Raw genomic sequence first — 15,336 nt, 5'->3', positions numbered from 1 at the left:
CAAGACACTTAGGTGGAATCCTACTTAAAAGTCCAAACTACACGAAAAAGTAGTGTTGAACCCAATACGTAATAAGTTGAAGAAAAATGTCCTAATCAGTAATTTACCCCTTGTTTTATTCTATTTTTAAGATTAACTCTATCATTCCATATTTTGTAGAACATGATATGCCAAGCGATAGAAATCGCGACCTCAATTAGTGATTTAACTCATTAATGTTAAAAGATTTATGAGTCGCTTAGTACTATAGCTTAGTTGTACTTTTTTTTCGTATTTTTCTTTACTCGCAAGTGAAAGATTTTAGGTTCAAATTCGTAAATAGAAAATTTAATACCAATTTATTCTCCCAATCTTTAGTATATTGTAGTACTTGAAATAAAAAATGGGATGTTTATCTTATTTAAAGCTGAATTTGTCTGACTGTATGTTAATTGGAAGATCATGCCATCATGTAGTATGGCATTAAAAAAATGTAATAAGTATAGTATCATGAACACTCATGCCCTAACCAATTAACTTAGCTAACCATTAGCTTAGACCCGCTTCCACAATATTTTTCATAATCTGAATGAATCACTGTTTAGTTTACAATTAGAAGATCAATATTGCAAAAATTCACTAAAACTACGAGGGTGTATTGTGTTCAGGTTTATATAGATTTTTGCATTTTTTTTTTTAGGATTAAGTACCTAAAAACTCCCCAACTTTATGGTGTCATTTTAAATTGGTCTTAACTTTTTTTAAACATTTCAAACAAGTACTCAACCTATTGAAAATATCACATCCGTTAAGCTGCAATTAAATTTCTGGTGATGGGTGTAGGAGGTTTTCTACGGTGATGATGGGTATGACAAGGTGGTGGTAGAAGTGATATAATGGAGATGATGGGGGACATAGTGGTATTAAGAGTGCAAGTGATCTTCGTTCCATCATGGTGGATGAAGGAGTATCAAAGTCTATGAATGTTCATCAAAATCTTAAAACGGGGAGTTGGATTTGCTATGACCTAAAAGCCTATAAAAGTCTATGACTTTTTAAAATCCTTTAAAATAAACTCATCAGACTTTTGTAGATATTTTATATAATATACTTTTATGGACTCCATAAAATTATGTATTGAATACACCTGAATTCGAGAGATTTTTTATTTTTTATAATGAATTCAAGTGTATTCAAGAGTTGAGCAAAGTTCATCAAACTCCATATACGATACACCCTCTTAAATGACATTTAGTCCTCTAATGCTGACCTTATAAATAAAAAAACATAGCATTGTCGATAAATAATAAAAATATTCACAATTAATTAAAGAGCTTTTGATTTCTGATATGAGTGAATTTTATGAAAGTAATATATAAATGATGAACTAAAAAAAACCTAAAAAAATGATCGGACAACGTTGTGCTCCATAGAGCATTTGCCATCTTTTGTTTTGTTTTTTTTTTTGTTTTTTTTTTTTTTTCTCTTCATATATTTATTTTAGGCCTAATTGGATAAATAGTCCCCGTGGTCATAAGGTATTTGGAAGGGAGCCCCTCTGGTAAAAAAAATTCGAATTTAAACCCTTGTGGTCTAAGTCTGTTAGGATTTATACCCAAAATTGAAACTTCCGTCATTCATCCGTTAGTATCATGCAATTAAGTGTCACATGTGAGGATAAGATGGTCATTTCACCCCCGTTTCTTTATAAACAAATAATTTTTGGGCCCCTAATCCTAATCTTTCTCCTTCAAACTCTCCTTTCTCTCCTAAAACGCCCCAGAAGATGGGCACCAGCCAGCTGAAAAATTTTCTGCTCTGTTCACCCTAAAATCTCTACCAAAACACACAAAATTTATCTCAAAACGAAGATCACAGAACAAAGAGTAGAAATATACCCTTTTTACACCAATTCGTGGCCAGGTAATGGCCTGAGAACGGCCTGAGGTTATTAGCCCGAAACTGGGCTTTTGGTTTCTCACGAAATCAAGGCAGATTCAAGTCTCCCATGCCCGAATCTAAACCTCAGGATGAAGGGGAAGTGATTCGTTGTCCAAGTCTAGTCCAATCTGACCAGGAATTGACGGATTTTCATCTGAAAACTACGAGGTGGTTTAAGGTTTAGTCCATCTATGTTGTTGTACAGAGAAGATGAGAGGTTAGAGAAACTGGGGAGTTGAGCGTTGAGGGAGAAAAGAAGAGAGAGTGACACGGTTGTGGTGGTGGTCTGGTGATGGCCGTTCTCTACACAAAGAAGAAAAGATGGTGAGCGTTGGGAGAAAAAGAAGAGTTTGAGGGAAAATGACCATCTTATCCTCACATTTGACACTCACGTGCATGATATTAACGGAGGAATGACAGAAATTTCAATTTTGGATGTAAATCCTAACAGACTTAGACCACAAGGGTTTAAATCCGAATTTTTTTACCACAGGGGTTACCTTTCAAATACCTTATGATCACGGAGACTATTTATTTGATTAGACCTTTATTTTATCCTTTGATTCGTTGGGATAAATGAGAAAATTAAAAATAAATAAAGTGGTATTAAGTCCACCTCATTATCTTATCATTTCACCCTCTTTAAAATATAAATGTCAATGACAAATATCTCCTCTTATAAAATGACATTTAAGGACTTAAACAATAACTGCTAACATTTTGCCACATCATCATTAGTTGAAATAGTAGGAAAAAAAAAAATTAAAAAACCCACCCTACTGTACAAGCCCAACCAGTCCACACCCGCACTCCTCCCTAACGGTGGCGTCGATGCCAGCTCCTCCCTCTTCAAATTCCTTTTCTCTCATGACGGATGACAGCCTTAATCGAATTCCGGCGGAATGGAGATTCTGAACAATATATGGGTGGAGCCGTGCAGGTGGGTGGTTGTGAGGCTATGACCGCTGCGAAGGGTGGCATAGGGTAGGGCATAGGTGTTGGCTCGGCTGAAATTTTAGGGGTCGTGGTGTTGTTGGGGTTTTGGAGGCTTGATTTTTTTTGCAGCGAGTGGCGAGAGTTCCGTCTTTGAAGGTCAATCTGCCTCCTTTTGGTTCTTTTTTCTCTCTCAAATATCTTCAGAACACAACCCTCAATCCAACAGAAAGAACAAGGGAGCGAGCAAAGTAATTCTCACTGCACATGTACAAAGTGCAGCAATGCATTGACATACTCATATTTCTTGTCCATAGTCTGATATTCAATCTTTAATTGGCACTCTGACTTGGTTTCTTATGATGATATATATGTACCAGTACCTCTTTTGCCATCTCCGTCCTTCTTCGAGCTTGATCCGGAAAAGAGGTGACTGTGGACCTTCCATGTCTGCCTTGATGGATTCTTGTTTGTTGTTTGAAGTACTGTTGAATATGTCCCATGGTTGGTTTTTTTCTTGAGATAAATATATTTTACATGTATATATACGTATATATATATTTATATATACATATTACAGAAAATAAAAATTAAAGAACTTAAAATCTTTAAAAGGTTATAATTGGAATAATGGTGGGTGGGAAAAAAGTAACGTTATTATTTACCTTTTTATAACGGATGAGAATATAATTTGAGTAGAAAGATAAGACAATGAAATGAGTTTAGTACCACCCAATAAATAAAGTAGGTGGGAGCAGGCGAAACAGCAAATGCAGGGACGCGTAACTGGACGTTAGGATTTAGGCTTTTTATAGTTAATCAACATTGGATTTGACTGTACAATATTTACTTTATTATCATACACGTCAAGAAACAAGCATATCGTAAAAAAATTTGCAATTTAAATATGAGGTATTTGTTGATTGTCATCTGAACTTGTATAAAAGTGCTAATTTTCCATCTGAACTTTAATTTTAGTCATCTGAATTTTTTATAACTAGCCAATTTTCCTCCTGAACTTTACCTTTAACCGACTACTCCTAAAATTTTATAAATAGTCAATTCCTCAGTGTTAGATTTTAAAATTTTCATCTAATTTTTCATTCTTTTTGCCCCCGTACAGTTGTCATGTGTTGTCCCATGATCAAAATGAATAAAATATTGGATGAAATTTTTTAAAATCTAGCGTCAGGGGGAAATTAGCTATTTATAAAAGTATGAGGAGGTAATTGGCTAAAGTTTAAGAGGAAATTAGCTAATTATAAAAGTTTAGGAGGTAATCGGATAAAATTAAAGTTCAGGAGAAAAATTAATAGTTCTATACAAGTTTAGGGGACAGATTCAAATATATCTTTTTATAAAATAATTAGCCTATAGTAGTTTATCTTTTTAGAGCCGAAAATATTCATAGAGTCACAAGATTATTAAATTATTAATGACTTTTCAAAAAATTTCTTTTCAAAACTACTATTTCAAGCAAAAAATATGGGTGCTATAAATACAGAGTCGCAGGTAACATTTAGGCCCCTCCAATTCAACACACAAACTGCCCTACGCAAACTCTCACTCTACGCGAAACCTCTCAACAACCTTGAGATTTTTATTTTCTTTTTCCGCCAACACATCTTCAGTTTGGATAAACAGCTGTGAAGGCATTCGGTGACATCTTCAGTTTGGATGAACAACACTGTTGCCGTAAATCAGTCGACCGCGGAGCACCTTCAGTTTGGATAAACAGCACTGCGTCGAGGCCGACTGGTTATCTATCCAAGTCTCGGTCAAGAAGGATTTTCGAATCCTTATTGGCAGAGGCCGTCTTATTAGCCTTCTCGGCAAGGTGAAGTGTTACAGGTTACTACATTCGGCACATTGAAAGTTGAATTTGATATTGAACTTCGCAAAACTAGCAACCTTGTCTTCAGGCTCTAGAACTCGAAGGCCGAGACGTGTTCCTTCCTCGGTCGCAGTCGCAAGATCAAGAAGTCAACAGCGCGCCCAATTCCACATCAACGTATTTTACTCCCTGGCCGAACTCGGCCGATGAGTTGGCACGCCCCGCACACAACTGTAGGACATAATTAGCTTATTAATTACTCGGCATGCGCGCCACGTAAGCTTGGTAGTTTTTAGGATCAACACTAGTACAAAGAATTCATATTATCTAATTCAAATCATGTTAGTTACATCTTTCAAGTTCATCAAATTTCAATTAACGTTCTTTACAATCCTTAGCCTACCTCGTTTAAAACTCCCGACTCGGCCCTCGCCTCGACCTATCATAAATATACTTGTATGCATGCTTATATTCGTGTGTAACTATGTATGCATGTGTAGATATACTTTAATACATACAAACAAATTCTTTCCTTACATTAAGGAAAATCAAACCTTCAGCCTATTATAATCCTAACTCGTTGTTCCACGGAAGTTTGTGACTTCGGATAACTCAAACAACTTTGTGTCAACAGAAAAACAAATACTGAGCAAGGAAGACAATGGACCTACCACACATCATAATTAGAGTATCATTCAAGGAAGTGTATTAACTTAACAGGCATTGTTTTGCGTTTGTGTGTTGTGCGAGTGTGGTGGGTGGAAAGAGGACTGTCTAAATCTGGCTGACCTGTGATCCCCAGTAGCATGATGAGCTGAAATGGACCCATGGGGTCTCCACAGAAACCCTAGTAGGAGACCACAGAATTTTCTAAGAGCCACTTTGTCTCCATGTTTGTGAGTAATCAAAGTGTTTGATCAAAGTCTATAAAAACTTGCACTCATTTTTTTAAGTGCCTTATGGGAGGAAGGGGCCTTTGCTTCCACAACAGAAAGGAAGCTGCAAGCCAATGTGTTGGAGATTCCATCATTGCTTGGTTTTGTAAAAGCTCAGTCAAGCCAATATGCTTGTTGTTATGTCTCCTGATCATAACTCTCCCTTTCTGCTTTCAGATGTGGAAAAAGTGTATTTGGGGGGCTGCACCAAATTGTAACAAAAACAAAAACCAAAGCTAGTGGACAAAAGGTTAAAGGGGAATCCACTGGATTAGGAATAAACAAACAAGCGTTTGTGAGTATTTAATTCCGTGCCTCAAAGATTTTATATGATCTTATGCCAAAATAAAATAAGATCATCAAGGATTTCGATCGGCTCACCTCTTGATTAAATCTATAAAACAGGTACTTGTCAACTTTTGATTTATCATACATTTCAATTTAGTGTGTATGTAGAGATTATGTTACATGTACCACATTTACTGATCATAAATTACAGATATCGAAAATCATATGAATTAATTCTACTTCGCAACCAATGAATATAATATGAAAAATGGTTTATGTTAAACTATTTTCTCTTTATGCGCTATTCTCCTTATTTTTGTATCTTGATTCTCTTTATTTAGACTGGCATATGCCTACATGTTTTGTATATGTGAATATTTTTTATTTTTGTTTTTAAAATGAAAAGGAGAAAGGAAGAAAGAGAACGTGAGAGTGTGGATGTCACATCCCGGTCCGGGACGGATCACTTCCAGGGCCCGCTCCACCACCGTAGCATGATATTGTCTGCTTTGGGCTTACCATTCCCTCACGGTTTTGTTTTTGGGAACTCACGAGCAACTTCCCAGTGGGTCACCCATCATGAGATTGCTCTAGCCCCCTTCTCGCTTAACTTCGGAGTTCCTACGGAACCCGAAGCCAGTGAGCTCCCAAAAGGCCTCGTGCTAGGTAGGGATGAGAATATACATTTAAGGATCACTCCCCTGAACGATGTGGGATGTCACAGTGGAGAGTTTATTTTATTTTATTTTTATATTGGATATATGCTAAAATCACATGTACGTGAAGTTTCAATGAAAAACAGAAAATTTTGATTTTGTGAAATTACATTATTGTTTCATTATATTTTTTTTTTTTTTGTGATAGAAGACTAAATAGCTTTTCACCTTCTTTTTAATTGACAAAAAAAATTCTATTAATAGATAATTTAGATATTTATTTAATTTGACAACTAAAAAGAAGATGGGAGTGCAAAAGCATTTCCCTGTAGTTCGATACATTTTGTCGATGTAGTAATTTAGGTTACCATGCTCATATTCAAGGACATGATAGCCATTCATGAATTGATTTATGCTTGTATTACAATTTATCATAGTTATACTAAATGCGGGGCATTCTGCAATGTGGGTTTTATGTTTGACTAAAAACTGTTAAGCCTCACGACATCATGTATGATTTGACACAATTCCTTTGGAGTATCCCACACTATGAGAGTGAGTGTTATGGAACCCCACCCAAGTATTGAATTTGACATTGAGTTGGCAAGTAGGATTTCATGATTCACACCACCACGGCTCTACCCGGCCATCTCACCCAGTAGAGGGTCAAGATCACTCCACTTGTCTCAACCATAGCAAAGAAATCTCAAGTTCCCTTGCTTTTTTCCTACCACTCCATTAACAACCCTCTTATAAATGTACAACCTACCCCATGCAAATACACCAGTCTCCCCTTAAAAACCTTCCATGGAAAACCGCCATAAAAAAAGCTCCTCCGCCGGCACATTCTCCTTCCCGAGCACTCTGATCCACGACCAAGACTCCGACTTTGAGTTCGGGTGCTTCACCCCAGACTCGGCCTCCAGCACTGGTCCCTGCAAAGACTCCCCCGCAGACCACTTGTTCCTCAATGGAAGGCTCTTGCCACATGCCTTCCCATTTCAACCTATTAGCAACGGCTTTATGGTCGTTGATAATATTTCTCGGAGAACAAGCCGGACGAGCAGCATTAGCAGCAAGGACTCTCTCATGTCGTCGAGAAGCAATAGCACCAACAGTAGGAGTAGCAGTTGTAGCAGCAGTGCTAGGACAAGCTCAAGTGACAATTCCGAGAGGAAGTTCGTGTATCACTCCAAATTATCATCCGATACAAACAAAGGCAACAAACCTAATAACAATATTTCAAGTCATCAAGTTTATGGGAATTCGCAGAGGTGGCAATTCATAACAGCAGTGCCCGTGCCGGCTTCTTTAAGCCGTAATAATTCGCGGAAGAAAGTGATCAAAGTGGATCAGCTTGAAAGAAAAGAGAAATCCGTTAAGGCGAAGAAAAATAGCCGGGTGAAGACGGTGGTGTTCCGGCGGAGATTCTTATATGGCCGGAGGTTTTTCCGGTGGCTTGTTTCGACGTGCAAAAAATGTCACGCAATGGAGCCATCCAAGAAAAGTACTAATGATAATGCAATTAAAGCTGGAAATTAGTCAAAGTGAATTGTGAAGTTACATTAATTAATGATTTTTATCTGTTAATTTTGTAATTTTGAAGTTAGTTTATATGTAAGGTTTTGAGAGAATATATAATGGCTTTAGCTTTCGCTTTGGTTTTTTATTACTTTGAACTTTGAAGAAAAGCAAAAGGTATTATATATTCTGGGAACGTTAACCAGAAAAAGAAAACTTGGCTTGTTAATAATGATTCTTCACAATATGCGTTTAATAACACTGCAGAGCAAACGTTAATCTTAAGTTGAATTTGTTAACCTAATCAGATATATCTAAAAGCAAAGGCTTCAACAACTCAACTTTTAGCTCTTTCATTCCATAGTTGGAAGGTCATAATCTTATTACTTTTGACACAGTAGATCATTGTTGTCATTGTTTGAAATGTAGTGCAATTTGGGTAAACGCTTTAAATCTGGTTGTGTTGTTTTTCCACGTGTTTTATTTTCGACTTGAAGTAGTGTTTTTTTTATTATAAAGAGACAACTAAAAATTTAAGTCAGCAAAGCCAACTACTTCCTCACAAGAAAGTTAAAGTATAACATATTTCACTACATCGGTCAATTATTGGATATTTTGTTAGGATCAACAATGACTAGGCTCCAATTGGCTTTGCTAACTTGAACTTTTGGTTGTCTCCTTGGATCATTGGCTCCAAATTTAATAAGAAATTTCCCATATGATTGTACGTAACTTCTCAAATGAAGTAAATTTGATTGAACGTACAAGTTAAACCAAATAATTATTAGGGATCTTTACCTGTAAAGACAAAAACACAAAATACATTTCCATAGAATTTCGCTACTTTTGAATCATTTCAACGAGAGACAAAAGTCCAGACCCCAACAAACCTATCCAAAAACAAGCAAACCAAAATTTTAAAATTCTAGTCATGCTCCCAATAGGCTTGTTACTTAATCAAGCCAAAACTACAAAATGACACCATCTATAAAAACTTCAAACTGATTTTAAATTCGTAAAAACTAATATCTATAAGATCAGTTTTAAAATTCTAGCAATTCTACCAAATTAGTTTCTAAATTTCAGCAATTATGCAACATCAATTTCAGATTCATGCACTTCTGCAAGATCAATTTCAAAAAATTTAAAACTTCTACACTATCAACTTCGATATTTTTGCACTTCTGCATGACTAGTTTCAAAATTCATGCAATTCTGTAAGACCAATTTCAAAATTCCAACAATTCTATAAGATTAGCTTCAAAATTCCTGTACTTCTGCAAAATTAGTTTCAAATTTTTTAGCACTTATGCAAGATAATTTTTAAAAATTTTGCACTTTTGCTTGTCCACTTTCAAAATTCATGCTCTTCTACAAGATCAGCTTCAAATTTTTAGCACTTCTACAAGATTAGTTTAAAAAATTTAGCACTTTTGCATGACCATTTTCAAAATTCATGCACTTTTGCAAGATCAATTTCAAAATTTCAACAATTAGGCTAGATCAGCATTCAAAATTTCAGCAATTCTACAAGATTAGTTTCAAAATTCATGCATCCAAACCTCAAAATCAAATACTTCCAAAAATACTAAAATCAAAACAAACAAAAAAATCTCAATCATTCTCATAAAACACACTCATAAATTTAGGGAACAATAAAGAAGAAGAGGAGGGGAAAGAGAAGTATGAAGAAAAGTAGGAGAGGGAAGGACGAAGTAGAAGGTGGAGGAGAGAGAGGCAGGAAGAAGAAAGAGGAGAGAAAATGAGAGAAGTACCGGGAAAAAAAAATTGGAGAAAGGAGCAAGACCAATTTTTTTTTTTTTTAACTATATTATTTACATTAAGGGGAAGGATGGTAAGTTTAGTTTCACAATAAAGAAATTTTTTATTGTGATCAGAATACAGGTGGTAGGTATATCACGTGTTTTTATATAAGTGATGAGAAATTTTATTTTTTAAGTTGTTAAATTTTTTTAATACACATATCTCACCGTTTGTATAATGGCTTATGATATACCATTCCGTATACCGGTTACATTGAAAAATCTCTCTTCATGATGGGCTTAACCTCATGAAATAAATAAAATATTGTCTCTCTCCAAAATGTATAATTTAACTCTATATGTAATTTACCCTTATTATTATCTTTATATCTAAAGAAATTGAATTATGAACTATCATAATCATAACTTGTTACTACTCTTACCACTCATGCTAACCCAATAGTAAATCGAAATCCTTTTAAAGCATGAATTATGTGTCAGTTTACAATTTGTGCTAAAGTGAATTGTTCAAGAGCGCTGGGCCACAACCCTTAACTGTTTATCCGGTTGAAAATGTTTCAATCCAAGCCCCTACTCGTATGATACAAAAGTCGAGTTGGGTTAATAAGACAAGTCGAGTTGAACGTGGTCTACATGGTTTTGTCTAGGGAGGTTTTATTCGGACCCAGCACAAATGTTCAATTCACTCAATAAAACATGAAAATGTCCAAAATTATCTCATAAAAAGTATTTTGAAAACTAGAAAATTAAAAATGAACAATCATCAGCTCACCTTTAGTTTAATATACTGATATATTAAATGAAAAATGAACACTCGACATTGCCGGACCTCAAATCCACTTAGCCTAACCTCGATATCTCTGTCGTCGTCATAGCATTGCCATTAGCATCGACGAAGGAGTTTATAGAATGAGTTAACGCCATTGTCGTCGACGACGACGGCGGCAGTGCTGGTGGTGCTTTGTAGTTTGGATCCAATTAAATGCTCCATTCTTTGTATTTGTAGTTAAAGTAGATAGTTTTTTGTTACTTAGTATTACAGTTTAATGATATTACTTTTCACTTTCACTTGTAAATAAAAGGCCTTAGATTAGAATCTCATAGATGACGAGTTTGATACCAATTTGTTTCTCCATTGCATAGTATAAATATGATTGTATAAAAACTATATAAAAGGGATAGTACCACTCCTTTTTGCTTTCTACACATCTCATGTTAATTTCTATCTTTTGATCCTTCATTCGACAATCTAAAATTAAAAAAATGGTATAAAAAATAAAAAAGGTTGTGTAGATAGTATCATCCTATAAAAAATTGGTCTCACCATAAGTTGTGTTCTGTGGTTGTATTTTGGATCAACTAGACACCCAATTTGGACATTATGGATCGTACAAGCCAAGCCCGTTGTGGCTACATGTGCATGTAATCTTGCAGTAGTTGAAGGATGTTATTATGTTGATTTTTTTTATCCTACTACAAGCAATATAGGGCAAGGAGAGGTGAACTTAAGTGCAACAGCGGTAGTATAATGCTCTAATCAACTTAGTTACGCTAGAGGGTGCAGCATGGTGGTTTTCTTAATGCTTACATTTAATTTAAGATTCCGTGGCAATAATTAGAAGAAAGAACAAAATTGAGAAAAACTCCTCATGGATTAACTACAAGTACATGATGATCACTGATTAAGTCTCGCTAACTGAAAGAACCAAAAAAACACAAAAGATATAAAGAGCATGAAATCAAAGAACAGAAGTATAATCAGCAAAGGAGACGGACAGCTTTGCCTACATACAACTCTTCACCCATTGTCCCTCTCTCTAATACAGCCCTCCCCATTTCACTCCAAGAATGTCTCCATGACATCAGAGTACATACCAGCTTCCGCGTTTCGATACCCGACAGGCTGGTGCTGATGGTGGTCAACCGAGTTCGAAGACGACGAAGCCATTCTTGCAGGTAAAGTAAAGCTCCTCTTGTACTTGTTTTCCATGTTCTTCCTTGCGCTACCATCCAGATGGCAGTCCAAGCTCAAAAACTCATTGTGATCTGAATTTGCATTCGAGTTCTGGTGGTGGTGATTTTCGTCCCCACCTTTGTTTTCCGAGCTTTCTGGATTGAACAAAAGCTTTGCATCATCAGACCGCCCCGTTAGTGCATTGAAGAAGGACAATCCATTAGGCCATTTGATGTCACTTTCCTGCTCTCCTCCTCCTCGTCCTCCTCCTACCCCCATCATGTCTCCTCCCATCTGTGTTTCTGACGTATGAGGCAGCAAAAACATGTGTGTCTCGTCTTTACCAGCTTGAGGATTGTACCCAAGTCTATCAGCAGAGTTTTGAAAATTGGGTGAAGGAAGCTGCATGGTTGCTGCAGCAGATGGAAGAGGCCTTTGAGCCCAACTGAAAAGAGGCGGAGGAGGGCGGATTGGCATCGGGGACTGCATTGAGGGCAGTACTGATGATCCAGAATTGTTTCGGTTTGACGAAAAGAGTTGGGAGAGGTAGAAACCAGACTGGTAGCCTAGAGATTCAAATGTATGCCTCATTCTTAGCACAAAATGCAGGTCTTCCGGTATCTGACCACACATTGTTCATACCCCTTTCTTAATCAACAAATTAATAACATAAAAATACAAATATATATTGAAGCGAAAAGAATACATAATCTCACAATCTTGCAGGAGCCCAACTGCAGAAGCCCATGACCAGCTTGAATTACAGCAATAGTCTGGTGAAAATTAAATTAAACTGTTTAAAAAAATTAAGAACAACTGACACCTGGGGAAAAAATTTAACTTTAGCTTCACAAAATGACGAAACCAATAACAGTGAAACAGGAACTATTTTTCTGTTCTGACCTGAATGCCTGACTCAAACTGATCGGTCCATTCAGGAGGAAGCTGCAATAAATAGCATCAAAAAAAGTAAAGCTAACACCATATCAATCAGGAGGAAGCTGCAATTCCGACCCACGACTCGGTCGTAGGGCTTGTGGGGCTTAAATACTCTTTAACCGCGTGAACTACTAGCGCTACTGATAAATAAGCAAAAAGAAATATGTGGGTTTGACTACATACAGCATCATATGAACTTTGCCAGTAGTTGGAGATGTTTGGCTCACACTCTGTGGGTTCTTTGAAGACCCATTTGTGGCACTTATCAGATGCAACCTTCCCCATCAACCTGTTTAAATGAGTGCAATCAATGAGAGCACACATACAAACAACTCATTTCCCATCAAACTTCTTTTACAAACGATAAAATAAATACAGTAAATTCAAACTTTGGTGCTGAGGGTTCAGCCAACTTGGCTAAAACCCATGTCTGCAACTCCATACAACTTCATGTCCTGCAACGTTTTTTTAGAGAGAGGAGAGAGAGACAGAACAACAAAATAAAAAGACATACCAAGTACCCACCCTTCTCCATAATTATACAACTGAATGGACATTTTGCTGAATGCCTTTCTGACAGGATCTTCTCTATCAATTTCTTCCAGACAATCTGATGAAACTCTTCCTCGACAAAACCCATCTTCCCACATCAACATCCTTCACCAAATTCCACAAAAAAACAAGAACAAAAATGAAATTACATAAAATTTTCAGTACTTTAATCACAAAATTACCAAAAACCCATTTCTAAAGACAGAGAGAAAACAGAGCAAAAATTGAATTAAATAGCTACTTACAAGCTACCATTGTCATCCCCAACCTTGCAGCCAGTACCACCTCTAACTCTCCTGCAACAAAATAATAACAAAAAGTGAATTAAACCCGGAAAAGAAAACCATCTAAAAATCAAAGTATCCAAAGTTCAGCACAGATCAAGGGTAGAGAGAGAGAGAGGGAGAGAGAGAGAGAGAGAGAGAGAGAGGGAGGGGTCATACGGGCGGGGACGGATGGTCCAGAAAACAGAGTAAGTCCAGTCGGTGTTGAGACAGATGGTTCTGAGGGCCTCATGAAGGGCCATCATCCCAACAGCTTCTTTGCCCCTATCTGTTGCTCCTGAGCCCACCATAATCTTCTCTCTCTCTCTAATCTCCCTTTCTCTCTCTACCACTTTTCTTTTTTCTTTCCGTTTTTCTTCTGCCTTTCTCTATATCTATGTCTATCTCTATATCTATCTACTTCTGCCTGAAAACACTGCCACTAGCTAGCTAAGCCTACTCTCTGCTCAAACCCAACTGAAATTTTCTATCGTCTTTGGCACCTGCGCACTGCTTAACCACCACAAGGCACAAAGGCACACCCTTTATTCATCTCTCTCTCTCTCTTTCAAATTTTTTTTTTTTAGTTCAACAACTTTGTCAGTGTTTACTAGTCTTGTGTGTTTTAGTTTGTCCCAAGTAGTCAGGTTTGGTATTTCTTGACAGAGTTGGGGGTGAAAAAGCGAGGGGAGGGAGTAAAAAGTGTGGGGCTTTGGGAGTTGCAAGTATTTAGGCACGGGAGAAACACTGGGGGGAAAAGCGAGAGAGGAAGGGGTGCATGGGAAAAGTAAAAGAAGTGCTGTGATTTTTGTAGCGGAATTACCATTCGACCCTTATCTTAGGATTGTCAGTTACTTTAGGTGTTGGATTCCTGTGAGTTTCGCGACAAATACAGTCATTGGAATCATAAATTACCTTTTGTATCATTTTACTTGAACTTCTTTATTCGGGCAACAAGTACAAGTCATAGAGACGGTAGTCACGTTTTGTACCATTTTATTTAGGGAAAAATACAGATACCCTCGTGTAACCGTTGATGCCAGATGGCAAACATTTACTAAGGAATTGGGGTAATTTTTGGACATGTTGCAAACATTCAATTGACCGATGAAGTCATTGAGCATATGCATGGTTAGCAAGAGAGAATTTCTCGTACAACAGAGTTGATATTTTTTTAATTTTAGAGTATATTAATTATAAATAAATTTATATTATAACTTGAGTAAAATAATAAAATCACATGATCATATTTGAAATACATTGAAAAATCGTTTGAATTTGGCCTTGTATTTTGTCAATAAATGGCTTCTCATGCTCATTTTTTTTCACTCTTTTATTTATTTATATTCATTGAGTCTTCTATAATGTATTCAATTCAAATGAAAAGTAAACACGAGTATATATGAATAATAAATGAGTGAAAAATCCTTTCCTGGCTTTACATGCATGCTAATGTTGGTTAACCTTTTAAGTGAAGATATTCTATAATTTTCATTGCATGACCAAATTTCGTTTGAAGAGAGAAGATAAACACACATAAATATACAGCCAGTCACATGATAATTCTCTTTGGAACGAGTCAGTCAAATTGCTATGCTTTCCCCCTTCAAACCCATTTTTCCAACAATTTTTACTATTAGATGATGCGGCATTAGCCAACCATGTTTCAGCATGCATCATATCTATCAAACTTTTTTCTTGTATTGTACCAAAATTATAGGCATATCATTGTACCATTAACAATTTAACTGTGTGGT

The 15,336-nt window shown here is 36.4% G+C and overlaps 2 protein-coding genes across 2 annotated transcripts; one reads left to right on the top strand and one right to left on the bottom strand.

Moving 5' to 3' along the window:
• Positions 1-7,364: 7,364 nt before the first annotated feature.
• On the top strand, positions 7,365-8,220 carry LOC137714554 (uncharacterized). Its single transcript, XM_068453745.2, has one exon. The coding sequence runs from the start codon at positions 7,374-7,376 to the stop codon at positions 8,106-8,108; it is 735 nt and encodes a 244-aa protein (XP_068309846.2). The 5' UTR covers positions 7,365-7,373; the 3' UTR covers positions 8,109-8,220.
• Positions 8,221-11,504: 3,284 nt separating this feature from the next.
• LOC137716236 (protein RICE SALT SENSITIVE 3) lies at positions 11,505-14,306 on the bottom strand. Its single transcript, XM_068455660.2, has 7 exons — positions 13,760-14,306; positions 13,562-13,612; positions 13,290-13,421; positions 12,948-13,053; positions 12,729-12,770; positions 12,542-12,598; positions 11,505-12,446 (listed from the first exon to the last, which is right to left on the bottom strand). Exons 1-7 carry the CDS (start codon positions 13,888-13,890, stop codon positions 11,709-11,711), a joined length of 1,257 nt encoding a protein of 418 aa, XP_068311761.2. The 5' UTR covers positions 13,891-14,306; the 3' UTR covers positions 11,505-11,708.
• Positions 14,307-15,336: the final 1,030 nt, after the last annotated feature.

The sequence above is a fragment of the Pyrus communis genome, chromosome 3, assembly GCF_041283825.1.
Source record: "Pyrus communis isolate YQ-2024b chromosome 3, ASM4128382v1, whole genome shotgun sequence".
NCBI lineage: Eukaryota > Viridiplantae > Streptophyta > Magnoliopsida > Rosales > Rosaceae > Pyrus > Pyrus communis.
Note: the sequence above shows the minus strand (reverse complement) of the source record. Positions and strands in the feature narration are given on the sequence as shown.